This window comes from Chinchilla lanigera, unplaced genomic scaffold (genome assembly GCF_000276665.1).
Source record: "Chinchilla lanigera isolate Chin_1 unplaced genomic scaffold, ChiLan1.0 scaffold00078, whole genome shotgun sequence".
Lineage (NCBI taxonomy): Eukaryota > Metazoa > Chordata > Mammalia > Rodentia > Chinchillidae > Chinchilla > Chinchilla lanigera.
The window spans coordinates 2,587,431-2,611,238 of NW_004955479.1; the positions used below are offsets into that span (position 1 = coordinate 2,587,431).

Below are 23,808 nucleotides of genomic sequence, written 5' to 3' on the forward strand. Positions count from 1 at the left end.
CCATAAATGATATACTTCTATAACTCAACTATGAATATACTCATGTATTATATAATTACCAATATCAGCATCTATTATCAATGGTAAAATGCAAAAACAGATTATTCTGATAATGAACTTCCTAATTGGCCAGACATCTGTATCTAAAGAACATCTTATAACCTCCAATACTAGCTAGCTAGTGAAGGTCTTTTGAACAAAATATAAAAATACTCAATGTAATCTAGGCTACTACTTTGCACATGCACAATAGTGTGTCTCCTTTCAATAATTATAGACATCTTTAAAGTATCCCGTTGTAAAGTACCATTAGTGAAAATAATCCAAGCTACAGTACTAAAAATTAATTGTGCTTTTTTCCAAGAAAATGATTTTAAATGTTAAAACAAACACTTTCCAGCTGAATAAAGTGAAGAGAATTTGTCCACATTCAGACTGCAGGAAACTGATGTTTTCCCAAACTTATGCTTTGTCGTCTTCAGGAACCCAGTCAGAGTTACAATCACGTCATCAGTACAGATGCTAAAGCAGAAATTATATCACGCTGTGCAGCAAAGCAATTTTCAAAGTTGACTTGCTGCTTTTGAAATCCAGCGAACAGTGCGTTCACATTAGGGAAATTGATGGCTTCAATTTACGTGCCTGCACATATCTATACTGTAATCACCTATTCTATTAATGCCTAAAGGTAAGCTATAATGTATTTGAATATCCACAATTACATTTCCATTGTAGACCATCTTATAAATACTGAATGCTGTTTTCTATTTTATGGCATGAACATGATTTTGCTGCTTCTGTTAATTGACCATCCTAATACAGACTCCAGCTAATACAGTACTGGCTTTCACCTATAGCAATAATAATCACAGAGGCATCTAGAAACACTGACTTAGGAACGCTTTATTCTATTATCTCTGCCTTGTATATTCCTTCTCACTGAAGCCAGAAGTTACAATATATTCAAATGATAATATCCAAACACAATGCTTCTGTACGGAATGAAAATCAGTATTTTGATTCTATTTTAAAGTAGAGGAGCTATTCATTGATTTCTAATTCTTACATGAATTAGATTGTGTCTTCCCAAAATTCATGTTTAAATGCTAACCTCCATAGCTCGGAGTGTCATCTAACTTGGAAATAAGGTTATTGCAAATGTAACGAAATTAGGATGAAGTCATACTTGAGGAAGATGAGCTCCAGTGTGAGGTGGTACTCTTATGCAAAGGGGAAATCTGGAGACAGACACCTAGAGGAGAATCTCATATGAGGAGGAAGGCACTGCGCGAGCTGCCTGCAAACCGCAGAAGCTAGGCAGAAGTCTGCAGCACTTTCTTCCTCACAGTTCCCAGAGGGAACACTGTGGGTGCACTGATTCTGAATCTCTAACCTCCAGAACAGTAAGACAATAAATCTCTACTGTTGAAGCTACTCGCTCATAGCACTTTGTAAGAGTGGTCTGGGTAAACCAGCACAATTGTGAAACTCTTAAAAATTTCTGACATTCTTCTTTGGGGCATGCATTCAGAACCCAGAATATATCTTCAATATTCTTCAACGTGGCATATTCCTATCATCTCCAGTACATTTTTCTGACAACCAAAAGGTACTCATATCTAAGACATGAGCACTACAGATCATGCGGATAGGTAATATAACATTCTTTTACTTAGTTAAATATAGCATTCAAATTAATTAGTACGTATAAATTATATATTTCTTTAACTGGCTGGCAGATGACCTAAACATGTTTTGCATGATAGTATTTCTTGGGAAAATAGTATAATCTCCTAAAGTAATTATACTGAAATATGTAAGAATGTGTGTTTTGTAAATTCTGATGTGTTTCATTTTAAAGTTGCATCACGGTAGCATATGATAGCATACACAGTTACTTTATGTTAAATCAGGGGTTTTCAACAGTGATTTGTCCTCCCCAGATACATGAACAGAGATATAGCTGCGGACTGCTTTAAGGTGCTCAGCTTAAGCAGTTTCTCTTCCACCTGATTAATATTTTGATCTCTCATCCTAGACCAAGACTACCCAATGAAACTTTCCATAGTGACGAAAATGCCCCATATTTGCACTGTCCAGTGTAAGAGCCACTAGTCACACGTGACTACTGAGCACTAGAAATGTAGCAAGTACAACTGATGAAGTGAAATTTTAATTTAATCGAATTTGGATATAAGTAACCCACAGACTGGCTATTATACTAAACAGTACAATTCTGTATTTTAATTTGGAAATAGGATTCCACTGCTAACAATGTGAAACTCTCCACTGAAAATGAAAGACTAGGAACACTTTTGCTAATAAAGAGTAACTGATGATTCAGGTAAGTTTTTCCACAACACACACAAATATGTTCAATGTCTTGGTGCATCTTAGCGAGTACCAATCTTCAGAAGCAAACTAAAACCGACATTGCTAGTCATCAGCCAGCAGGGGGAACTGCAGAGTAGCACGTAGTATTTTCTCCTGAGAATGAGTTTTTCTTCTGTATATGTGGAGGCCTCAGCACAGGTACTCTGGCCAGGAATTCCATACCCTGTGCTCCCTAAATATCTAGAATCAGCTACATAAGATGGATGTGCTTATTTTCAACCAGTCCTTAAGTAGTGGTAACAGAACTTGGTCAAACACAATAAAGTTCATAACCAAATTAATCCTAAAACCTCATTTTCTCCAAAGATTTTTACATTGGGTTTTAAGTTTATCCTATTTCCCCTCTACCAGAAAAAAAAAAAATTAAGGTCTTTTGGATTTACATAGAAAAGAAAATTTTCATTGGCATATTGTTGAGTCTTCAAAGTTATTTTAAGAAAAGTCTTATCCCTGGTAAGTTAACAACACATGGCCTTACCTCTTGATAAAGGTCACTGAGATCTTCCTGGTGGGCCTGTTTGGAACATCCTGGGAATTCCCTAACACAGCAGGAATCTGGAGGCCAGTCCATCTCTGTCATTTCCAGCCAGTCAGTAAAATACACCACTCCACAACACTTAAACTGAAAAAGAATTACTGGTCGGGCTCAGAAATTACAACAATATTTTTTTAACTTATGAGAGATTAAACATTAGAGTTTTAAAATTTTTGTTCTAAGAGCTAAACTCACTTCTTTTATCACCCAATGATATGTGCACATTCTGTGCTGATACTGGCAATGTCGGAGAGGCACATCGTGGCTAACCATTCCGTAACGGAACAATTCTGAACAACTGTGTCTACAGCACATAAAAACAAACCCTGTATCACTGAGTCTCACTCCCATCTAAGAGCCTCCCCAGTTAATCACAGAGTGACAGATTTAACATATACCCTCACAAACCCAATAGCTGAACTTTTAACTTACTATTAACTTCTGGACACTGGAGAATGGTAAATCAATCAGTTTGTGTATTACTGGGGTTAACTGCTCAAAAAATTCAAATACCGTATTAAAAGTTCCCATAATCTGTGTAGAAAGATTTGTTGATCAAAGCCCACATCACAAAAATTCCTTTACTAGTAAAACTGCCAAAACTTTGAGAAAGAAACATAGGTTTAGCTAGTGAGTTTTCACTCAACAGAGTGAATAAAATAAATGACCATATTCTACCAGCATAATCTCAGAAAAAAATGATGTGCCTTTAGCTTGAATGAAGTTAGATTTAACAAAAGATGTATTTTTGTTCTTAAATTATATTTAAGATAACTATATGTTCTTTTTTGTCTCATTTCACCAAAGAGAAGCAAAAACTTTCTCTGATGTAGGTTTAGAAACACTGCTTAAAGAAATGTACAGATTAGATTCAGAACAATTAACAACAGTGAAAAAATTTTCTGCCCTTGCAAAAAGCAGAAGTACTCTTCCATATAGTCAAAGGCGAGGAATATGGGCAGTAGCTGGGAAGTCCTCTGCCAAGAGTGACTCGCTATGCAAATTATGTAGCCCAAGAGATTAATCTGTGTGTGAGATTAACATTGCATAATAAAAGATCACAATCCACCACCATTTCACATTTTAACTATAATCAATGTTAAAAAATACTGAACATCTCAAGCAAAAATACTAAAATTTATTTTGAATATTTTAATGCTTTTTGATTGAAAAGAAAAAAATCATCTTAAGAGTATTATAAATAACGAATACTAAAATCTGAGTAATACTGTAATTTTGAGATGAATCTAAAATATTTTCAGTATTTTCCTCTTATAAACTTGTTCTAACAGCCATGGAAATACCGTAAACAACACAAAGTAAGTCAAATTCTAAAAGCCGAGTCACTCTTGGCAGAGGACTTTCCAGCTACTGCCCACATTCCTTGCCTTTGACTATATGGAGGACTACTTCTCCTTTTTACAAGGGCAGAAAATTTTTCATGATAGTTAATTGTTCTGAATCTAATGTGTACATGTCTTTAAGCAGTGTTTCTAAACCTGTGTCAGAAAAGGTTTTTGCTTCTCTTTGGTGAAATGAGACAAAAAAGATCATACAGTTATCTTAAATATAACAAAAAATACAAAAACATGAACATCATAGTGTAAGTCAAACATAATTTGGTACCACATATTTTACATAATTCAGTGAGTATCCTTTAAAAAATACAGGTAGTACAAAAATTTCACTTTCTAAAGACCCTAAGCTACTGCATTTCCAAATCTGTCTTTAAATCTTCACACTCAGACAAGGCCCATTTCTCTCATCTCGTGATGACATGAGCGCTTTTCATGTTGATGACAAAAAGGAAGTTCCTGGAACGTTTGAACTCCACCTACAATGGAACAGCCCATTTCTCTACCTCTGTCAGGAAATGAGGAACTCCACAGAAATGACTTTTCCAAATAACTTAAATATATTATGTTCAGTGACAGAATTTTTTATTTTAATAAGCCAGTGAAATATTTTTCTTTCATGTAGTTGTTTTTCTTGTTCAATAAAAGTCAATTTACATTGAAACTTTTTCTGAAAACTCTAGATAAATTTCATGCTACAATAACAGTATGTAGGTTATGGTCAACATCTCCTTGTCATTTTTCTGTCTCCTTTAACACTGCATTGTAGAAAGCTCTACTCTTGCTAACACTGTTTCAAATTCTCACCATTTTATGGATCAATAAATTAAGGTCCTGAATGGGTCAAATAACTTCCCAAGGCCAGCATATAGAAAATCCTATTTACTCTAAAGCCTGTGAACCATCACTTGTTAAAATAAATAAGCACATTTTTAAAACTTAGGTTTTAAAAAGGTTTTCAATACATTGCATTAAGCTGAGACAGGAGGACTGCCACAAGTTCGAGGCCAACCTGGGCTACAAAATGAATTCAAGGCCAGCCTGAACTACGTAAGGACACTCTGGCTCTAAAAGACCCCAAAAAAAAAAAAAAAAAGGCACTAGGACTTAAGCAAGAGCCCACTAAATTGACACATATGCACAGAATAGCACAGAATGAGAAATGAGAGGAACTGGAACTTAAGAAGTTGACTTTCCGTCCTGTAATTCATTTTGGAAGACAGCTGTTATCAGCTGAATCCTGTTCCCCCAGTCAAATTCATAGCCTCTAGAACTCTGGAATGTGGCAGTGCCTGTATAGGGTCTTTACAGAGGTAATGAAGTAAAAATAAGACCATTAGAGTAGACCTTCATCCAACTCAACATATCTCCTGATAAGGAAAGGAAATCTGAACAGATACGGAAGATAACAAAAGGAATACACAGGGAGAAGATGGCCAGAGCATGAAGTCTCAGCAAAGTCAGCTTCACCAGCACCTTGATCAGAGACTTCTGGCCTCCAGAACCAAGAAAAAATAAATTTGTAATCAGCACCCAGTCTGCAGTACTTCATAGTGGCAGTCCTTGCAGACTAACAGTAGGGGCTTTAACACACAGGGTGCTCAGGGGTCTTCACCTTTAATGTAAAGCAGCCGTCGGACACGAAGAGGGAGCAGAGCTTGGAACAAGTCCGGAGGCGGCACGCTGTCACCTGCAGAGCCTGCACACCGTCCCTCTAGGTGGAGTCCCCATCAGAAACAAAACAACACAAACCCCACTTTGTCTTCAACAAAATGATTCATATCACAAATTCCAGGAAATGAGGAGCTCTGAACACGTAACTATAAACTCCCTAAGGCTTTGCTTATTTTCCCTTTGTGTTGTTTTTAGTATAACTGTACAGTAAACAAACACAGTCAGGAAGTGTATAAATAAATAGGAAATCTGTGTTATCACGATAATTTTAGCCATCTCAACAACTGTAACACAAATAGCCGGATTTGGAAACTGTCCTGGATTTGGACTCTGCCCGGGGTCATGACACAGGAACCACGCAGGCAGCTGGCTTTCAGGTAAGACACTCATTCTCAGGAGCAGGACAGCCCAGCACTGACACAAATGAAAGGAAACCGAGACACCTGATTCTCTGGGGGTGCCACAACCACAAGGAAGTGACTTGGGAGAAGAACTGGGTTTGAAGCAAGACTGATGATTAGCTTCAGGTCCACAGACGTTAAACATCTGAGGACAGTCCTCACTTGAGAGGGGTAAATGCAACATCACACACGGTTAGAAAAAACCCAAAGCTCCTACATTGCAATGCTATCATTAATAACCATAAGCTGATGATAAATGTATAAATGCAAATTTGATATTTAATCTTCTCAACACTGAGGAGGTAGGCACTTTTATTAAGTGAGAAGACTGAGGCTTACGGAGGCTCTGCAAATTGCAGCAGCAAAAGAGTAAGCAGGAGAGCAGGAATGTGAGCCAACGTCTTCCCGACTGCAGTTTACACCTGTAATGCTGTATGTGCTGACTCCACACATGCAAATGAGGATGCTCTTCCAAAAGGACGCAGTGCCTGTGCCTGTGCCCCCGACATGCGGATGTGGGGTGAGCAGAGTCCCAAGTCTGAGCCCAGCCCGGGCAATTAGCGAGAACAGAAAAATGAACAAAACCTAGAACATCTGTTTGAAAGTGTGCCACTTATTCTGTATTCCGTTCCCTACTAATCTTAGCACTTACCTCTCTCTGAAAAAAATTCCAAGCATGAGTAAGCCACCTGTATCTAGGCAAGCCATAATTTGTCATTCTGGCTTTCAAAGTCACCATATCTGACCACTGTACTGGAACCTGGTGAAAAGAAGCAAAACGTCAGCGCACAGACACACACACTGAAGGACACACTCACACTTTAAAATACTGACCCACACACTTGGACTAAGTTACAACTGACAAATGCTACTTTACATTATCATCTGCTTGAAGCCCAAATTAAGCTCAGATCTTAAGCTTGAAATTCAAAAAATGATATAAAGATCAAGAACCCAGCCCTGCCCAAAAAAAAGAAAGAAAGAAAAGGGAGAAATGAGAAATAAGACTCTAATAAAACTCAAGATTAGGAAAATTTTGAACTCTTTTTATGAAAAAAGTATTATCAGTAGAAACAGTATAAAAATTCTTGACCACATAAATATTTCAATATATATCAGCAATATATGCTGATTTTTCTTTTTATTTGGACATATGCAACACAAAATAAAACACCCAAACACTGGGCATGCAGTTTTGGTACTCTGATAATGGGCTGACTGGGTATACTGTGTTTGCATATGGCTTCAATAAAATTCAGGGAACTAACCAAAGTCCCAGCTACCCATTATAAATTAGTATTACTGCAGATTCTTTGGGGCATAAAATAAATGGAAGTGAAATAAATCCCCATTATTGATAAATTTTGTCTAGAGAAGGAAAAATAAATAGGAGGTGAACATGTGCCAACAAAAAATAATGCGGAAGCAGCCGACTGATGTCAGTCTCTTCACTTAGTTAATATAACAATCTTTTTTAAGTTTTACTCTCCAAAATAAACATGGTTTGTTTTTTCACTGTGACCACAATCAATCTGAGACCAAAAGTGGCAAGAGAACAGAGGAGACCGCTGAGTTCTGGCACGAACCAGAGATCTGGCTGTAAAGTAACACACACTGACTGGTTCCCTGCATGGAACCGCTGAGAGCACAAAGCCAGTCTATGTAAAGCCTGGGTCCTGCAAACTTTGGCAGATAATAAACTTTAATAGCACTTTTCATTCACACTGTTATTAGTGCAGAAACCATAAAAAATGTGAGAAATTTAAAAAAACTGCTTTCCACATTTCATTTTTAAACAGTCCTTACTCTGTCCTGGTAATGCAACGGGGAAGATTTACACAAGCAAAACATGGCGTGTGCCCTCGGCTGAGTCGGCAGCGTGCACTCTGCTCGTGCTGCACACTCAGAAGCTTCGTGCACACTGTCCTGCAGTTAAACCCACACCAGCGCTCTTCAGTGTCCTCGGCTTTCTCACAAGTACGTCAGAGTCATGACATTCCCTGTCAAACACCTCACATCCGTTCCTCCAAGCCTTGCTACAATGAGATATCATCTGTACGGCAAATGTGTCACACACTGAAAAAGTCCTCAGAAAGTGAACTCAGTTCTAAAAATTTTTTACTTACCAAATAGAACACAGTCAACAGCTGAGGTAAGGGGGTCAAGAATTAGCTGCACGATTTACTCTCTGTTGCTTCATTGTCAGGGATATAAATTTATTATTAAAAAATAAAAAACCCAACAGAGACAATCTCTTTATCACTAACACTCAAAAACAGAGTTCCTGAGTTTGTTGTTTTTTTTTTTTTTTTTTTTTTTTGCTTTCCTAAACACACAACTTTCTAGGAATGGTGTGAAAATATCATTTCACAAAGACAGCGAGAGAACCATATTACAATGGGAGATTTTATTTTGGAGAGAGTTCTTAACTTTGTATTGGTGCACTTAGGGCCTGCCCTGACTTTTGAACTCTGCGTCGATCCTCTCTTGTTGAGCACTGCATACACGGAAGCCCCGGAGCTTCACAGGGATCCCACAGCCAATGGGCCCGTGCAGTGCTGCCGTGTAGCTGCCACGTGCACAGCATGCTCTAGTCTGAAGTTGCTACTTCACATTCAGAACAGCCTCACAAAACAGTAGCAGATTCACCATAAAATCTTTAACAACCGTATCAGTGCCAGAAATGACTTCAGTTTTATTACACAACTGCCCCATGTACCTCTTCTCTCCAAAACAAATACGAAATTACCCGCTCTTTTTAAAGATTCTTCAGTTTTAAAATGTTTAAAACTCATTGTCTCCAATGCTGATGGCCAGGCCCTGCCCTCCCCCGCAATTCTGATTTAGCACATCCAGGCTGGAGCCCCAGAATGCACATTATTAATAATCACCCCTCGTAACTCCTGCTGCAGATGGTTCGAGCACCACATGTTGAAACACCATTTAGTGAGACAATTATTCTACAATGCTTACACTGGGAAAATCTGGCCTGCCTCCACAGAACAGCTAGCATTCACAGACATGCAAAGGCCCTCCACCTCACTGGCAACAAATACATTAACTTTCACCACAGAAGTGAGCAAATAAAATAAGTAACACTCAATGCGAGCAAGGATGAAATGCAAGTGGTACAATTTTAAGATTAAGAAATTCCTATCTATATGTACACTCACAGAACTGTAAAAGTTGTTCCAGGGGTTGCAACAGCTGAAATAAAGGGGAAAAACATGCTGAAGAGCTGTTTTCAAGTAGCCAGATCTCACACTGTGAGGACGTGTCCGGACTGCAGTAAACATACCGCAGCTCCTAAACACACACTTCTGAAAGCGGAACGTGGACCAGCGTCTGCAAACACGAGACACAGGCTTCCTGGCCACTGGTTTCTGCTGCAGTCAGCATTTTCTTAGGCTTTATGGAGATGTTCAAGCATTTGCAAAAAACTCACGTTGCACCCGCAAATCTTTCCTATTATTAACTCAGAAGGTGGTAAAGCTATTTTAGATGATGTACTACTTTTAGTCTACCATATTCACGTTTAAGCAGTCTGTGGAATTAAAGACACAGATCATCATATACCAAATTATAGTTTAGAAAAGTGCTTTAAACGCAGAAAAGAAAATGTTACTTTTCAAAGTATTTAGACTGTTCATTGTTATCATGTAGCCTGAACATTTAAATCAACAATCATGTGTCTAAACTGTTCTAAAGCATATGATTTAAACAGATGAACTGGATATTGTTTTAGACTGTGATTAGATTCTACTCTGAACTCACCATAAGTTCTTGTTCATATGTCCACACTCCACAAGCCAGCTCTACACAGAAAATGACAAGTAAACTTCCAAAGTACTGCAGAAAAACGAAAGTATGCCATTAGTACAGAAGCAAAACAAAGTACGGTCATCAGTGGTTACTCAGGGCTGTATTTATCTAATGGACGAGAAAACAAGAGTCAAGTTCTCAGGGAACACAGGAGGACAATTTAGCAAACTTAAAAACACCTGCAAATGACATTTAGTAGTTATCTAAGTGGGCTGCACTTTATCAGTCACTCCTGGGACAAATCTTTTCTAAATGCCAGTTCTTTCATTAGACTGAATAAGTATTCACATATTATAGTCTGATAAACTATAACTAGGTTCTCTGAGAAATTAGACCTAGTTTCTTTCAGAGTGGACGAGGCAAAATCAATAAGCCCAGTGTTCTGCTTATGAGCACATTTTCACCCATTCTTCCAGGCAAGGGGGCCTTCTCTGCATTGTTAGAAACACACAATTTAAAACAAAATCCCAGCTACCAATGACAACATAAACTATGTACTGTAGTAGATTTCTATTATGGTGTAGTCTCGTGGTTTTATGAAAGAATATCAGAAATTCTGGGAAAGCATAGTGAGGCAAGTAAATAACAAAGTGGAACACAATTTCAAAGCAGAAATGACGATAAAAATTCGGACTCCTGTGAAATTGAGAGTCACACAGAGACCTAAAGAGTGATAAGGATGGGAATAAACAGAAAAGGGCACTTTAGGCAAATGAGAAACACAAAGAAGTGAGTGGAAGGAGCTGGAAAGTACAGCCAAGGGACACGGAACCGGAGATGCATCCATCTAGCAGGAGGAGAAATGACAGAGATCAAATCTGAAAAACAGATTGAAGTCAAATTATGACAAACTTTAAATAATACATGAATGGATTTTAAATCTATGTCAATAACAAGGTGATATCTCTCAAAGTTCTGAGTAAGACAAAGATATGATAAACAGATAAATAATGACAGGATTCTATCCAGTTTGGAAGAAAAAGCCTGAGGGGAGAGTTGGAGATACCTCAGAAGTCAGCCTAAAGGAGACAGGAGGCGAAGACCTCAATTTAGACGGTGGCTTGAAAAGAGGTGGCAAAGAACAGCTACCAGGGATGTAACAGATGAAAACTGACATGACATTGGAGTGGCTGGATCTGCAATCTGAGGGGAAAGGACATACATCCCCAAAGCACAGAAATGGGGAGGGGCGACTAGGATTGTTGGAAGATGAAAATGGTCATTTTGTGAGCAACACAGAAATGTATATCCAACTACTGGAAATGTCAATTTGGAGCTCAGGCACCCAGGGTGAAGATGGACATTATTTTCACTATTAGAAACAAAATTAGCAGATTTTGGATAAGGCTGTCTTTTTTTTTTTTTTTTTTTTTTTGGTACCGGGGATCGAACTCACGACCTCGAGCTTGCCAGGCAGGCGCTTATGTCACTAAGCTATAACCCTAGCCCCTGAATAAGCCTGTCTTTATCAAGCACTTTTATAATGAACTCAAGAAACTTGTGAGAAAGGTGAGACTAGTGCACTTTACAAATGAGAAAACCAAAGCGGACAGCAGATAACACGGCACGCTCAAGGACAGCACCTAGAGGGCGGACAGCCGAGTGACCTTCCTCACCACCTCCCCACTGTGCAGGGACTTGACTGAGGCATGGGAGGAGTGTGGCAGAGACTGGGCCTTCTGAAAGCCCTCCTCACCAAGTCTGGAAGAACGGAAACAGCACTGAATCGTGAACCATGACTCTTCCCCTTCACTTACAATGCAGGGCTGGGAGAAGGTAAGGGCAGCAGCGCTCACTGGCTGCCTCCTTCACTGGGAGGAAGGCGCCATACAGGAATGCACATTACTATGTTTCTCTCACAGAACAGGTGTTCCATAAATATTTGTCACATAAAAGATGAAGGAAAACAAAGAGTACTTTGGTAGTAAGTGTTGGGGGCTCCCTCGGGCTGGGTGACTCAGAAAGGCCTCACAAAGGTGATCTGTAAGATGAACTGGTGATAAAGAGAAAGGCGAAACAGGAGTTGAGAAAAAGCATAGCAGGAGAGGACACATCAAGGCGCCTTGTTCCAGGGAAGCTGGCTAATGCAGCAGTAACTTGAGCACAGAATGGGATGGGGTGGGTAAAACAAGTACATGTAATGCTGAGAGGCACGAAGAACCACAGTACTGCGGGGCACAGAAAGGGTTCTCCCTTTTCTTGCTAAGTAATGGAAAGCCACTAGCAGGTCACATGATCTGAAGTACGTCACATACTCAATTCTGGTACTTTTTTTTTAAAAAAACCACCTAAGAAAAGTAAGGGTACATCAGTGGTGGTGCATGCCTGGAACCCCAGCTGCTTTAAAGGCTAAGACAAGAGGATTCCAAGTTTGAGGCCAGCTTGGGGCAACTTAGAGATGCTGTCTCAAAATCAAAAGAGCTGGGGGCGTGGCTGAGTGGTAGAGCACTTGCCCAGCATGCACAGGCCAAGTTCAATGGCCCCGGCATGACATGGGTGACTTACACAAAGCATAGCTGAACGAGAATGGTGGCAAGAGAGGGGAAAAGGGGGTTCATAAAGGATTTTTGAACCATTAAGGGTTACATTATAAGTTTCTCTGCTTGTAAGTTTTGCCAAAAATAAACAGTAATAAATAGAAAATTAGAGTTTATTATTTCCATGATATCATCCTTATGATTTAAAAATACAAATCAATGTTATTAGTTTTTATTTGCTTCCCTTATACGTCTTTCACTTTAAAAATGAAGAATGTGGGCCCAGGGATACAGCTCAGTGGCACAGTGCCTGCCTGGCAAGTGCAAGGTCCTGAGTTCATATTCCTGGTACCAAAAAAAAAAAAGAATGTGTAATGCTGTAATTTCTTAGACAGCAAGATGGCTTGAAAATAAGAATTAGCTCAAAAGACAAAGTAGTGTTACATTACGGGGACCCTATTTTACAAGTTATTTTCATTTTCACCACGTGGAGTACTCATGGTCAGCTTCAATCTACTCAGATCTCAATTCCAAGTGTTGGTATTTCTAGGACTTAAAGATTTCAGCCTCGATATAGTTCAATATTTTGAAAACATCAGTTTTTTTTAATTTTTTATTTTAAAGAGTAAAAGAAGAATAACATAATAATGAGAGGGTACCAAATTACAGACAAAGTGTAGGAAATTATCAACGGTTACTGTTTTACATATTGTTATCTACAAGATAGTTTCTCAGGAAAACAAGCAGACAAATAATAGTGAGTTACAGACAAAAGGAGTAGGAGATTATCAATAGTTGTTGTACTATACTTTGGTATCTTCAAAGTGGCTTCTAAAGAAAATAAATAGAGATATACATGAGTGACCTATTGAATAATCATTAACTATTCTCAATGGTTGTTGTAGGAAACACATAATAATACAGATGCATCCATTTACAAAACAGGATAAGAACAATACAAACATTACAAAGTTATGGACAGATTAGCAGGAAAATATCAATGGCGGCTATAATACATGGTGGTATTTTCAAAGTGTTTCTCAGGAAGACACACATACGCAAGAAGGATCTAACAAGTAGTTACAGCCTAAGGGTTGTGAAAAATAGCATATTACCTCCTCACCAGTGACTCCTTTCAGTGAGGTATGATGGCTGGAAGGAAGGCCAGGATTGAAAAGAAGGACCGAGAGACTTGCACCTGTGTCTAGCAACAGGCTGTTTTCTTGTTCCTCCATAGTCATGATTACCCAGGCCTCCTCCATGGAGATGACAGTCTGGCCAGAGGGAAAAGGCAGAGCATGCTCTGGGCCCCCTCATTCCTGTCGGACTAACTGGTAGGATGGGTCTGAGCTCTGGGGCCTCCACTTCAGAGGGCAGACTGATCTCCAGTGGTCACCTTTGCAGTCAGGGAACGCATGGCCCAGGGGGCCTCTTAGGGCAGTTCCTCTTGAGGTGGCCTGGCTTTTAACAGAGGTAGCAGATGAACGCAGTCGTCGAGTTCTTTTTGGGGCCCTGGGAATCAGACTTTAGGTCTGTTTCTCTTAGTGCTGCAGCAAAAGCAGCTGCTTTTCCTCCGTCTCTTTTTTTTCTCTCCTTGTCCTCCTCCTCATCATGGCTATAGAATACTGAGGAGGCAATTCTTACTAATACCTCAAGTGAGCCATCTGGGGCGAAAGCCATTTTTTATAGCTTTTTCTCTCCAACCTCCCATCACATTGGGACCCCACAACCAGTTAGTGTCCTCTCCCCAACCATCAGCACAGGCAGCAGGAATCTTGCTGCAGACCTCTCTGGCGCTCCATGTGCTCCTCTACCACAGCCTGTACTGTCAGGGGAGGAATGGCTTTCAGGGGATTTCCCTAGATATTGCGCAAGGTCCTTCTGGTTTACAGCTTCTGAATGGTTCTCGTGACCCTGGTCCACTTGACCTTCGACTCTTTGGGCTTAGGCTGTATTCTCATGTTTCTCTGAGTCCTTGTTCAGCAGCTGCTCCTCCGCTGAATCTGGACCTTTCTGGTTCTCAACGGCAGGGGCTAGACTGACTCGTGTGGCATGTATTCCCAGGGGTTTCTACGTGTCGGAATGATTCACACATGTACACAGGCGAGCCTCCGCAGCCGGTATGTGGTGAGCCAATTGTGTCATTGCTTCTCTGTGATAGTGATAGTTCTCAATTGCGCAGTGGTGGTTGGTCTGAGGGCCGGCGTGCGCCAGCGCACGGCTTCCCGGGTGCCGGGGGCCTTCCTCCCGGGCGCCTTCGAGGCCAGGGACCAGCTCATAGAATATTTTCAATTGGCAGAGGTAACCTAACCAACTACCATTATGTTTGTACTAAGAGATACCTTTCAACAAAATTACTGAAACGCAAAAAAAAAAAAAAAATTTCAGCCTTGAAATGAAGAAGAAATTTGGTGAGCACACTATGAGCACCACAAAGTCAGTTTTTCTCTATGCTTTACCTAAGAGAGTTTTAGACACAAAAAATATATTTGCCTTATGTTCCACAGAGACCAAATGTGTAGTAATTACATGTGCCATCAATGTTCTCACCTTTGATAAGACCCTAAGGGACATGAGACTGTAGAGAAAAATTACACCATAAGACACTTTTGCTCTCTCAGATCCTCAACCTAAATTCTTTTCAGAACTGATGTATGGTTACAACCAAAACCAAAGCAGCCCTCAAAAGGCAAGCTGTCGCTAAGGGTAAGGCACACAGGGATGACTATTTCGTACGCTGAGCAGAAACAGGACTTTGTCTTAGGGATAACCACGCAGATTTCTGGACTGATTTGAAATCCTATGAAATCCCACTGGAGTCATCACTCTCATTTCTGTCTCCTAGAGTCACTGATGAGTTTATAAAGGTCTGGGTTGCACTAGCTGGAAAGGCCCCAGCACAGGGGGCAATGCCTAGATGTATGCAGTCGTGCAATACCTGAGTCACTGCCAGGCCAAGGGATCCAAACACCAGGTCTGTAGTAGTGACAGGAATGCTATCACCTTTGCTTTCTCACCATATGCCTTACACAGTGTGAAAGGGAAAGAAACTGCTCGAAGGAAAGGAACAACTGGGATGAGGAAAAGGAGAAAAGAAAGAAAGATCGAAGGGGAAAATACCTATGTATATTCAAGGTTAGCTGAGATAATTGTACTGCTGATGTCTACTGGTTTATTGAAAGGAACGGTTAATGCTTAAATTTTTTTGACCAATTTTGCATGCTTATATTTGGTAATCTGAGCAACTAATTTGAAGACAACAATATGCAATGTAACAGCCATGGCTGAATTCCTACCATTTTGTTTAGTGAAGTTCTGTATCATTTCTAATTTTTTTTATTACTTTTTATTCTCTTTAATTGTTTGTTCACTCTTGCACTCTTACATCTGGTAATCTGAACAACTCTGTTGAAGATAACAATATGTAATATAACCACCACTGTTAATTCCTATCATCTTGTTTTGAAACCCTGTATCCTTTCTACTGTTTTTGTCTTTGTTGTTATTTTGTTACTGTTTTTTTCTCTTTAAAATAAAAAAAAAAAATCTTTAAATGAGCCTTAGGATGGTCTAGCAATACCATGACCGAGATACCCACAGGAATGCATATAAAAGAATATATATCTAAAACAACCTCTTATTCCACACTCAAAAATGAGATTACAATTCATGAGAAGGGATAAGTTCCATAAAATTTGACCATTCTTTATATATGAGAAAATTCCACAATGATCATATGTCATATTTACAGTGTTTTCAGTTGATGCAAGTTCTCCCTTGCAAACAATTATTCTTTCTCCCACTAACACTTCAGCATGATGTCAGCTCTTCACCATGATTTCCTCAGCATTATTTTATTCCCAAGGCCTCAGAAGCCCCTGTCACACAGCAGGTATTTAATAAATGTCAATGGAATTAAGCAGTTTACCAACCAGAGAGACAAATTTCAGCATTTCCTTGGGTTTCTCTATTTAATGTGAACCTTGAGTTTCTTGTTAACGTTTGACTCCACTTGATTCCTGCCTATCCACTTCTAGTTTAAATAATGCTTCTGTTTTCTGTGGGTTGGTCTCATGCATTCCACTGCCATAACGCAGTGCGACCTGAAATGTTTAAGGGCACTTACACAGCTAATGAAAGAGAGGGATGTGACACTCTCCCCATGGGCCTGGGCTAGTGTCAACCGTGCACTTTAAACAAATGAAGAATGAGAAAATGTGTGTTTCTACAAGGAAACTAAAATGCAATTACTTCATTACTATTTTGTTTCAAAAAAATATTCACTGCCAAGTTCCTTAAATGACAAAACTCCTCTACTGTAACTAAACTAAAACTTGTATTCTATCTCTCAGGTTTATCCCAAACATCTATTCATGAAAAATCACATCTAGTAAGAGATCAAAATGATGAAATTAAGTATTGGGTTTTTTTAATCAAACCTCTCAGGCTGAGAATAAATCTTTCAGTTCAAAAATAGGTGCTTTATTGGATTAGGTAGTAAAAATCTAGATAAAACTATGTATATGAAGCTGCCTTGTTGACTTCTTTAAAAATAAAAACTATACCAGTAGAAGAATATGGGCTTTGCTATAAAGCAAACCTGGCCTCAAATTTCAGCTACTTTAGCTACCAGCTGGATGACTGTGGCCAAACCAGTAACCTCAGTTTCCTTGTCTGTAAAATGAGAACGCTAAAATTACTACACAGTGCTATTCAAAGCATTCAGTAACCACCACTGTACTGTAACCAATCTTTAAATAGTGCCCATTATTAGTAATATCAGAGCATCTATTAAAACATACACTGTGTAAGGACAAGAGAAATCAGTATGTTTAAAAACACCTAACACACTTCTGGGCATGTAGCAGGCATTGGAACAGAGGTGGTTTCATTAGAGAATGAGGGTGTACAGAAGTGCTCACCCTCCTGAAGTTATCAGTGTCATGCTCCAGAAGCTATTTCTGAAATTATTATTATTATTAATAATAATTATATTATAAATTATTATGAAACCTTTAGAAAGATCTTGGTCTGGAGAGAACACAGTTAGACTTCCCAAAACATGTGCCTTACGAAACTCAAGCAGAATGGGTGTGAAGGGTGGGAAACCTGGGTTTTTTTTTCAAGGACTGAAATCAACTTGCTATTGTAAACTCACCAGGCCTGACCACAGACCGGCAAGAGTGGCACCACTATGAGCCTTGGTCCCTGCAGATGCCTGATGAAGAAGGGAGGAGTGCGGCATTCTACTTTCCTACCCAACCTCCCAGTGACTAGTGGGCAAATGCGTTCCCTAAGACAAAGGTGATTACTACTCTTCCCTTTTAAACTTATTTTCCTTCATTATATTTGTAGAGACAAAACAGTAAAATCCCAAGAGGGTCTGAAAGAAACAACTGTTTTTAAAAATGGTCTGATTCCCTGACACCCATACCTTAGAATTTCACCTTATAGGGCTGAAATACCTTCTCTGTTCTTAAAACTTCACTAAAACAACAACAAAGGGAGTTCTAATAGGTATAAGACCAGAGAAAAGAGAAACTAAAACGACACAACAGCAAGCATATTTTGAAAAATGCAAAGCAGATAAAATAGTGCATTTTTCAGCTGTTCCCCAAAAGCTGCACGGTAAATCTGTATCAGGGGAAGAGCTGGGAACAATTTGATTCATATCTCATACCCCCACATACTTAAGTATTGGCAGCTGTGGTGGAGGGAGGTGAGGCTGTGAGGACGAGGACTTGCTGAAGACCCCTTGGGAAGACACTGGATGCCCCCACTTTCCCGCCCAGACACCATGCAGCTGAGTGACCACCCCGCTTCCACTGGTAAAGAAGGATAAGGAAGCAGAGCCGCTAAGACAGTTTTAGACCTGGGGACAGCAGGTGCAATAGAAGATAGAGTACAGCAAACAGGATTAAAGCTCAAGTTTATATAGCTTTCCTCCAAAGGCTCAAAATCAAACAAAAACAAAATAGTACTGGATTTCTCAACAGAAGTATTTGAAGCTACAAGCAGAAGAGGATCTTCACATTTCTAAGGAAAAAAATGACTTTCAATCTATAATTCTGCAGACATCAGCATTAATGTGTGAAGATCTATAGTGACACTTTCAAGCATATAGGTTTTAAAATGTATGTACTTTTGAAAGGAATCTATTGGAAGATGAGCTCTCTAAAATGAGAGAATAAACAGGAATAAACAATGAATTAAAATCCAGTGAACAGTATCGAAAATAAAGGAAGGCAAAGGAAATGGCAGAATAGTGAAAGCATCTCAAAATGGCAACAGACTGCAGCAGGTCCAGAATACTCTAAGGGAGATTTGGAAAAAAGAACAGATGAAATGTACAATGTATTTGAATATATATAAAGAAAAAATACAGGAGGGGGAGTTTAGAGGCAAATTAGACATAACAATTGTTTTCGTTACTTTTCTCTCGTTGCTGAGACAAAATACCTGACACCCAAAACTAAGGAAGGAAAGGTTTATTTAGCTCACAGTTTGTGGAGGTTTTAGTCTGTACTTGGCTGGCTCCAAAGCAGAGTGGCACACAGCAGAAGGCAACCCTTCATGGCAGCAGAAGATAGCAAAAGCAACAAGAGTAAACAGGAAGAGTGGCTGTAAGCAGCCTCTTTCCCTCCTTTACATTGTATGCAAACTACCCACCCCAGGGCGGGCGTAGCACTCACACCCAGAATCCCAGCATTGGACCATGGATCAATCATAAACTCTAGAAGCCCGCCCCATGACTGCATGAGGCTTTGGGGGGACACACATGTATTGCCGTTACAAACCGTAACAGCAATAGAAGAAACCAAACAAGTTATTAATTCCAAGAAAACAACACATTATTCCAGAAAAAAAAAAATTGTCATGGTCTGCAGCAAATAGGCTTTCCAGACTTGTAACCATGTAGTCACTCATCTAACCAAACTCATGGCAAGTCCAGGTTGAAGTGAAAAGTATGTAGGGCAGGACGAGCAGCCAAGAAAGAGTACAGTTCCTCATCTTCCAAAGGAGTCGATGAACGCTTCAAAGGAAAATTGGCCAGGTATAGCATCGTGTGCTTGAAATACCTGCTACTGCACTAGGGAGGCTAAGGCAAGAGGATTGCAAGTTCCAGCCCACTAGCCTGGAATATCCTGTCTTAAAATTTAAAATTTTTTAAAAATTAAAAATAAAAAGGGTTGAGGATGTAGCTCTGCACCCCTCCCAAGTACGTACACATACACACACACACATACACACACACACACACACACCCTTAAAACAAGAATTAGGAGAGTTACATAAATACGTGATTTTAAATTAGAAAGGTAACTGCTAAGATAAAACTGACAGCATTTGCCCCCTTGGTAGTAGACTGCTAGATTTTATCATACGCTGTTTAGCACTAAATTGACTTCTTTAAATTGTATGTAGTACGTGCTCTGAGAAAAGTAAAACAAATTTTAAGCAAATAATAGCTCTCCTGTAGCACTGACACCCAAAAGAAAAGTTCTGACAGCTGAAGAATTTAAATACAGGTGCTATACCTAGGAGCAGCACTGCAAAAGGCTGGCAGTTGTAAGTAGCTCAAACAGCCTTTGCAGTTACTGGCGCTGGAGGAGGTGAGTGGCAGCTGGACCCTTTCTAGGTGTCCAGGTCCTGTCTTCCCCTTCGTAAATACACTTTCAGTAGTTCAGAACCTGTGTAGAATAATACAGTGTGAAAAGTGTACACTTCAGTGCGATTTAATAAACCTCAATGGAGCCTCTTTTATGAGACCTGGCCTGAAATTTGGGTCTCTTCTGAAAAACTGTTCCTTAAAACCACACACACAAGCTACTTCATCCGTATGAGTTGAGTTATCGTCCACAATACTTTATTTCACAAAGTTATGAAGCTTAGAGTTTTGTTATTTGCAACTTCCTTTAGTGAGGAAGACCTGAGTTTGGTTTATTTGTTGAGGAGACATATCCAGGTATGTGTAAAATCAACTATTTTTTTTTTCTGGTACGAGGGAATCGAACTCATGACCTTGCGCTTGCCAGGCAGGCACTGGGCAGCTGAGCTAAATCCCCAGCCCCTCAACTACTGAGTAGATAGAAAGTAAAAAGGAAACAAAAAGCCGGGAAAACATGAAGTAGACTTGTATGTATTTATGTGTACACATAAATTAATGTAATTTAGCACTCAAAAATTGCAAAATTAATCACTTTTCAAGAAAAAAACGAAGTTAGGCATAATTCGTTCCTCACTGAGAGGCAACAATGAAAAGTTATTCAGAGCACAGGCTCTGGCATCAGACCTCAAGGATTCAGATTTGAGCTTTACCAATGAATTGGGCAAATCACTTAACCGCTCTTCATGTCAGAGAACTGATCTATAAAACGGGGACAATGCTACTGGCAACCTTAAGGTATAGCTGGAAGAACTTAATGAGTCAGTACTATGGAAAGCACATAAAGCAGTAGCAGATACAAAGCACGTATTATACAGGGATATTGTTTGTGATTTGGGTATTGGTAGCAGTACTGTAAATTCGTCATCTGCAGATCCTAACTCCTGAACACACGTGTATATAAGTAAGTACATGTTCACACATGTATCTACAAAGCCCTTTCTGTCTTTAAACTAAGGAGGAATGTCATAAAAACTCTCACTATTCATCTTTGACTTTTCCCAGTTAAGAGAAAAATTTAAAAACTGCCACTATATCAACATTTTAAAGATAGCAAAAATCCTTTTTGCAACTACCTACTGGGTATGGCTAGTTAAAGGCATAAAGACAGCTTTAAATGCTATGTTAAAATTCTTGACAATTGTAATGTGACAGCAATTCCAACTATTTTGTTGTATTTTCAACTAGATCAGATTAGCTTCTCTCCAATAGTAAAATGAATATTGTTCTTACACTTTACATTTTATAAGGCAGCAAGGGTGTGATGGAGCCTATGAGTACTCAACAGTTCATTAAGTTGCATTTTTATAAAAGCACTAAAAAAGGAATGTGATTTTTATACTTTTACTTTTTAACTGTTAACAACTGATATTAACAAACTTCCTAAGCAGGTAATATTTGTTTCATAGAAAATATTTCAAATAACTCTTCCTTTCAGAATATTGATTTGTTTTTTATTTTCATTTCTAAATTTGTCAATCCAAGCAAAAAGCAATCTTTAACAAAGCTGATCAACTTACTGGACATATTAAACCTGGAAACAGTTGAGAAAAGTAGGAAAGGACACTTTCAATTACAAATGGCACTGTTAGAGGAAAGCTATTTGATGATTAAAAGATAAAACGTTTTAAAGACATAAAATTTTAACATCTTTATTCCATCCAATTTTACAGAGAAAGGACTCTGTGACAAATTCTACCTAAAGAAAACAAAAATCCCTTGTCCAGCTGCACAGAAATAGACAAGGCAGTTGTCGTCCAAACTGTTTATCTATATAAATATTAACTGGGATAGACTTTTTATAATAAAGCAAAATGATACTCTCTCCCTTGAACACTTACACAGGCTTCTTTGTGAGGGCAGATAATCAAAGAAGTATCACAGAACCCTGTCAGTAAGAATATGTTGCACTGACAGAAAAGTAAAAATTATAAACACCATAAAAGTTATTTTAACCTGCTACTCTCTTAATTTATAACTAAAATGTCAGATCCTTTTTTTTTCTACAAATGACACTCAACATAATTTAAAACCATAAAAGTCAGATTTGCTTATCTTGGAAAATTAATACAACCTGAGAGTCACCTCCCCCAGCCAAATAAAAACTATTTTAAAATACAACATACTTTACTGGATATTTTAATATTTTTTAAACAGAGACCCTTTTGACTCCTTCTACATGTTATATAACCAAGACTTTCGCTAAACAAAAGGTATGATTAAAGGCCTGTATTCACTAAATGATAAATGATAAACTCCAGTCTCTTGCCTGTCAAATACTAAACTCTGCAAGCTTTCAGCGCTAAGTATCTTTATGTCAGTTGTTTATTTTCCCTTTCCCAGTGACTGGAGGTTTAAAAATATTATATTACTTATAGTTAGTAAATAAGGGAATTCCAGGGCCAAATATTTGTACAAGATAATGGAACAGCCACCTTTCTGCTCAGAATTCGCAAGAACTAAAATGTTAACAGGGAAGAATACTAATACTCGTTGATCAACACACACACAAATACACAGAAAGGCATACACGTGCGCATGCGTACACACACACACACAGGCTCCGCTTAGCCAACTCCCAAAACAATGTGACAGCATCACAGGTTTGTCGCTTTCTGTAGACCCATCATTCAACACACCCAATGTCCCTCTAACAACTTCCCAAAGAAAAGGCACCACTGAGTCTCCTTCCTTTTAAGAATAGCGACTAGGATGAGGTCAGTCAAACTTATGAAGAAAAAATTACACTAAGCCTGTTGTTGAAGAAACGGTCACAGTTATTCAATACAGGGAGAAATTCAAGCACAAGTAAGAAAATTGGTATTCTGCGGTCCTTTGCTGGTACCTTACACTTCAATAAATAGAGAAGACTACCTTTTAAAAATGTATTATTGCTTTAACTCCCCTTTGGTTTTACTTCTTTTGGCCACTGCAGAGCCAATTTATCACAGGTGACACTGGTAAGGTCCCAGCTAGTAAGCATTTGCATCACAGGTTGTTTCAGCTACTAGACAGAGAAGTGTCTTATTGCCGGATCTGTGGCTATCACTGAGGGTTACCTCCCTATATCACGAGAGGTAAAGCATTAAGGGGAAGGCAATAAAACAGCTGGCCATGCTACAGAGGTCACCATGTATATGGCTTCTGTTGCCTGGAAGCCAGGTCAGCTCACTCTACAAGCTCAGCCCGATCTTAAAAGATTTACAGGGTGCAATTGGTCTCTGAAGGTGCTATCACTACAGTTTATGGGGCCATTCCTCAGCATGTGAGATGAGTTCCTGGTTGCCAGAACCTGTACACAAGAATGCAATTAGGCAGCAGCCGTAGACATATCCTAAGTAACACAGTCCGAAGAATGCCAGCCTCCATTCTGACACCGCTGTGCCTCTCACTCAGGAGCTCCCCCCGCAGTTGTGTCCAGACGCTTCCTAAATACCACAGGGACAAGAGTTCACTATAGCACGTAGCACTGGAGCAACACTTC

General features: G+C 39.2%; 1 protein-coding gene across 1 annotated transcript in view; it reads right to left on the reverse strand.

Annotated features, from left to right (window-relative positions):
* The window catches only part of Tspan12 (tetraspanin 12), a gene marked incomplete in the record, with an annotated part of 65,948 nt that overhangs the window by 16,494 nt on the left and 25,646 nt on the right, over nt 1-23,808 (reverse strand). Inside the window, 3 exon segments of the mRNA XM_013503288.1 lie at nt 2,873-3,016; nt 7,012-7,119; nt 10,134-10,208. Coding sequence (XP_013358742.1) covers nt 2,873-3,016; nt 7,012-7,119; nt 10,134-10,208 — 327 coding nt within the window.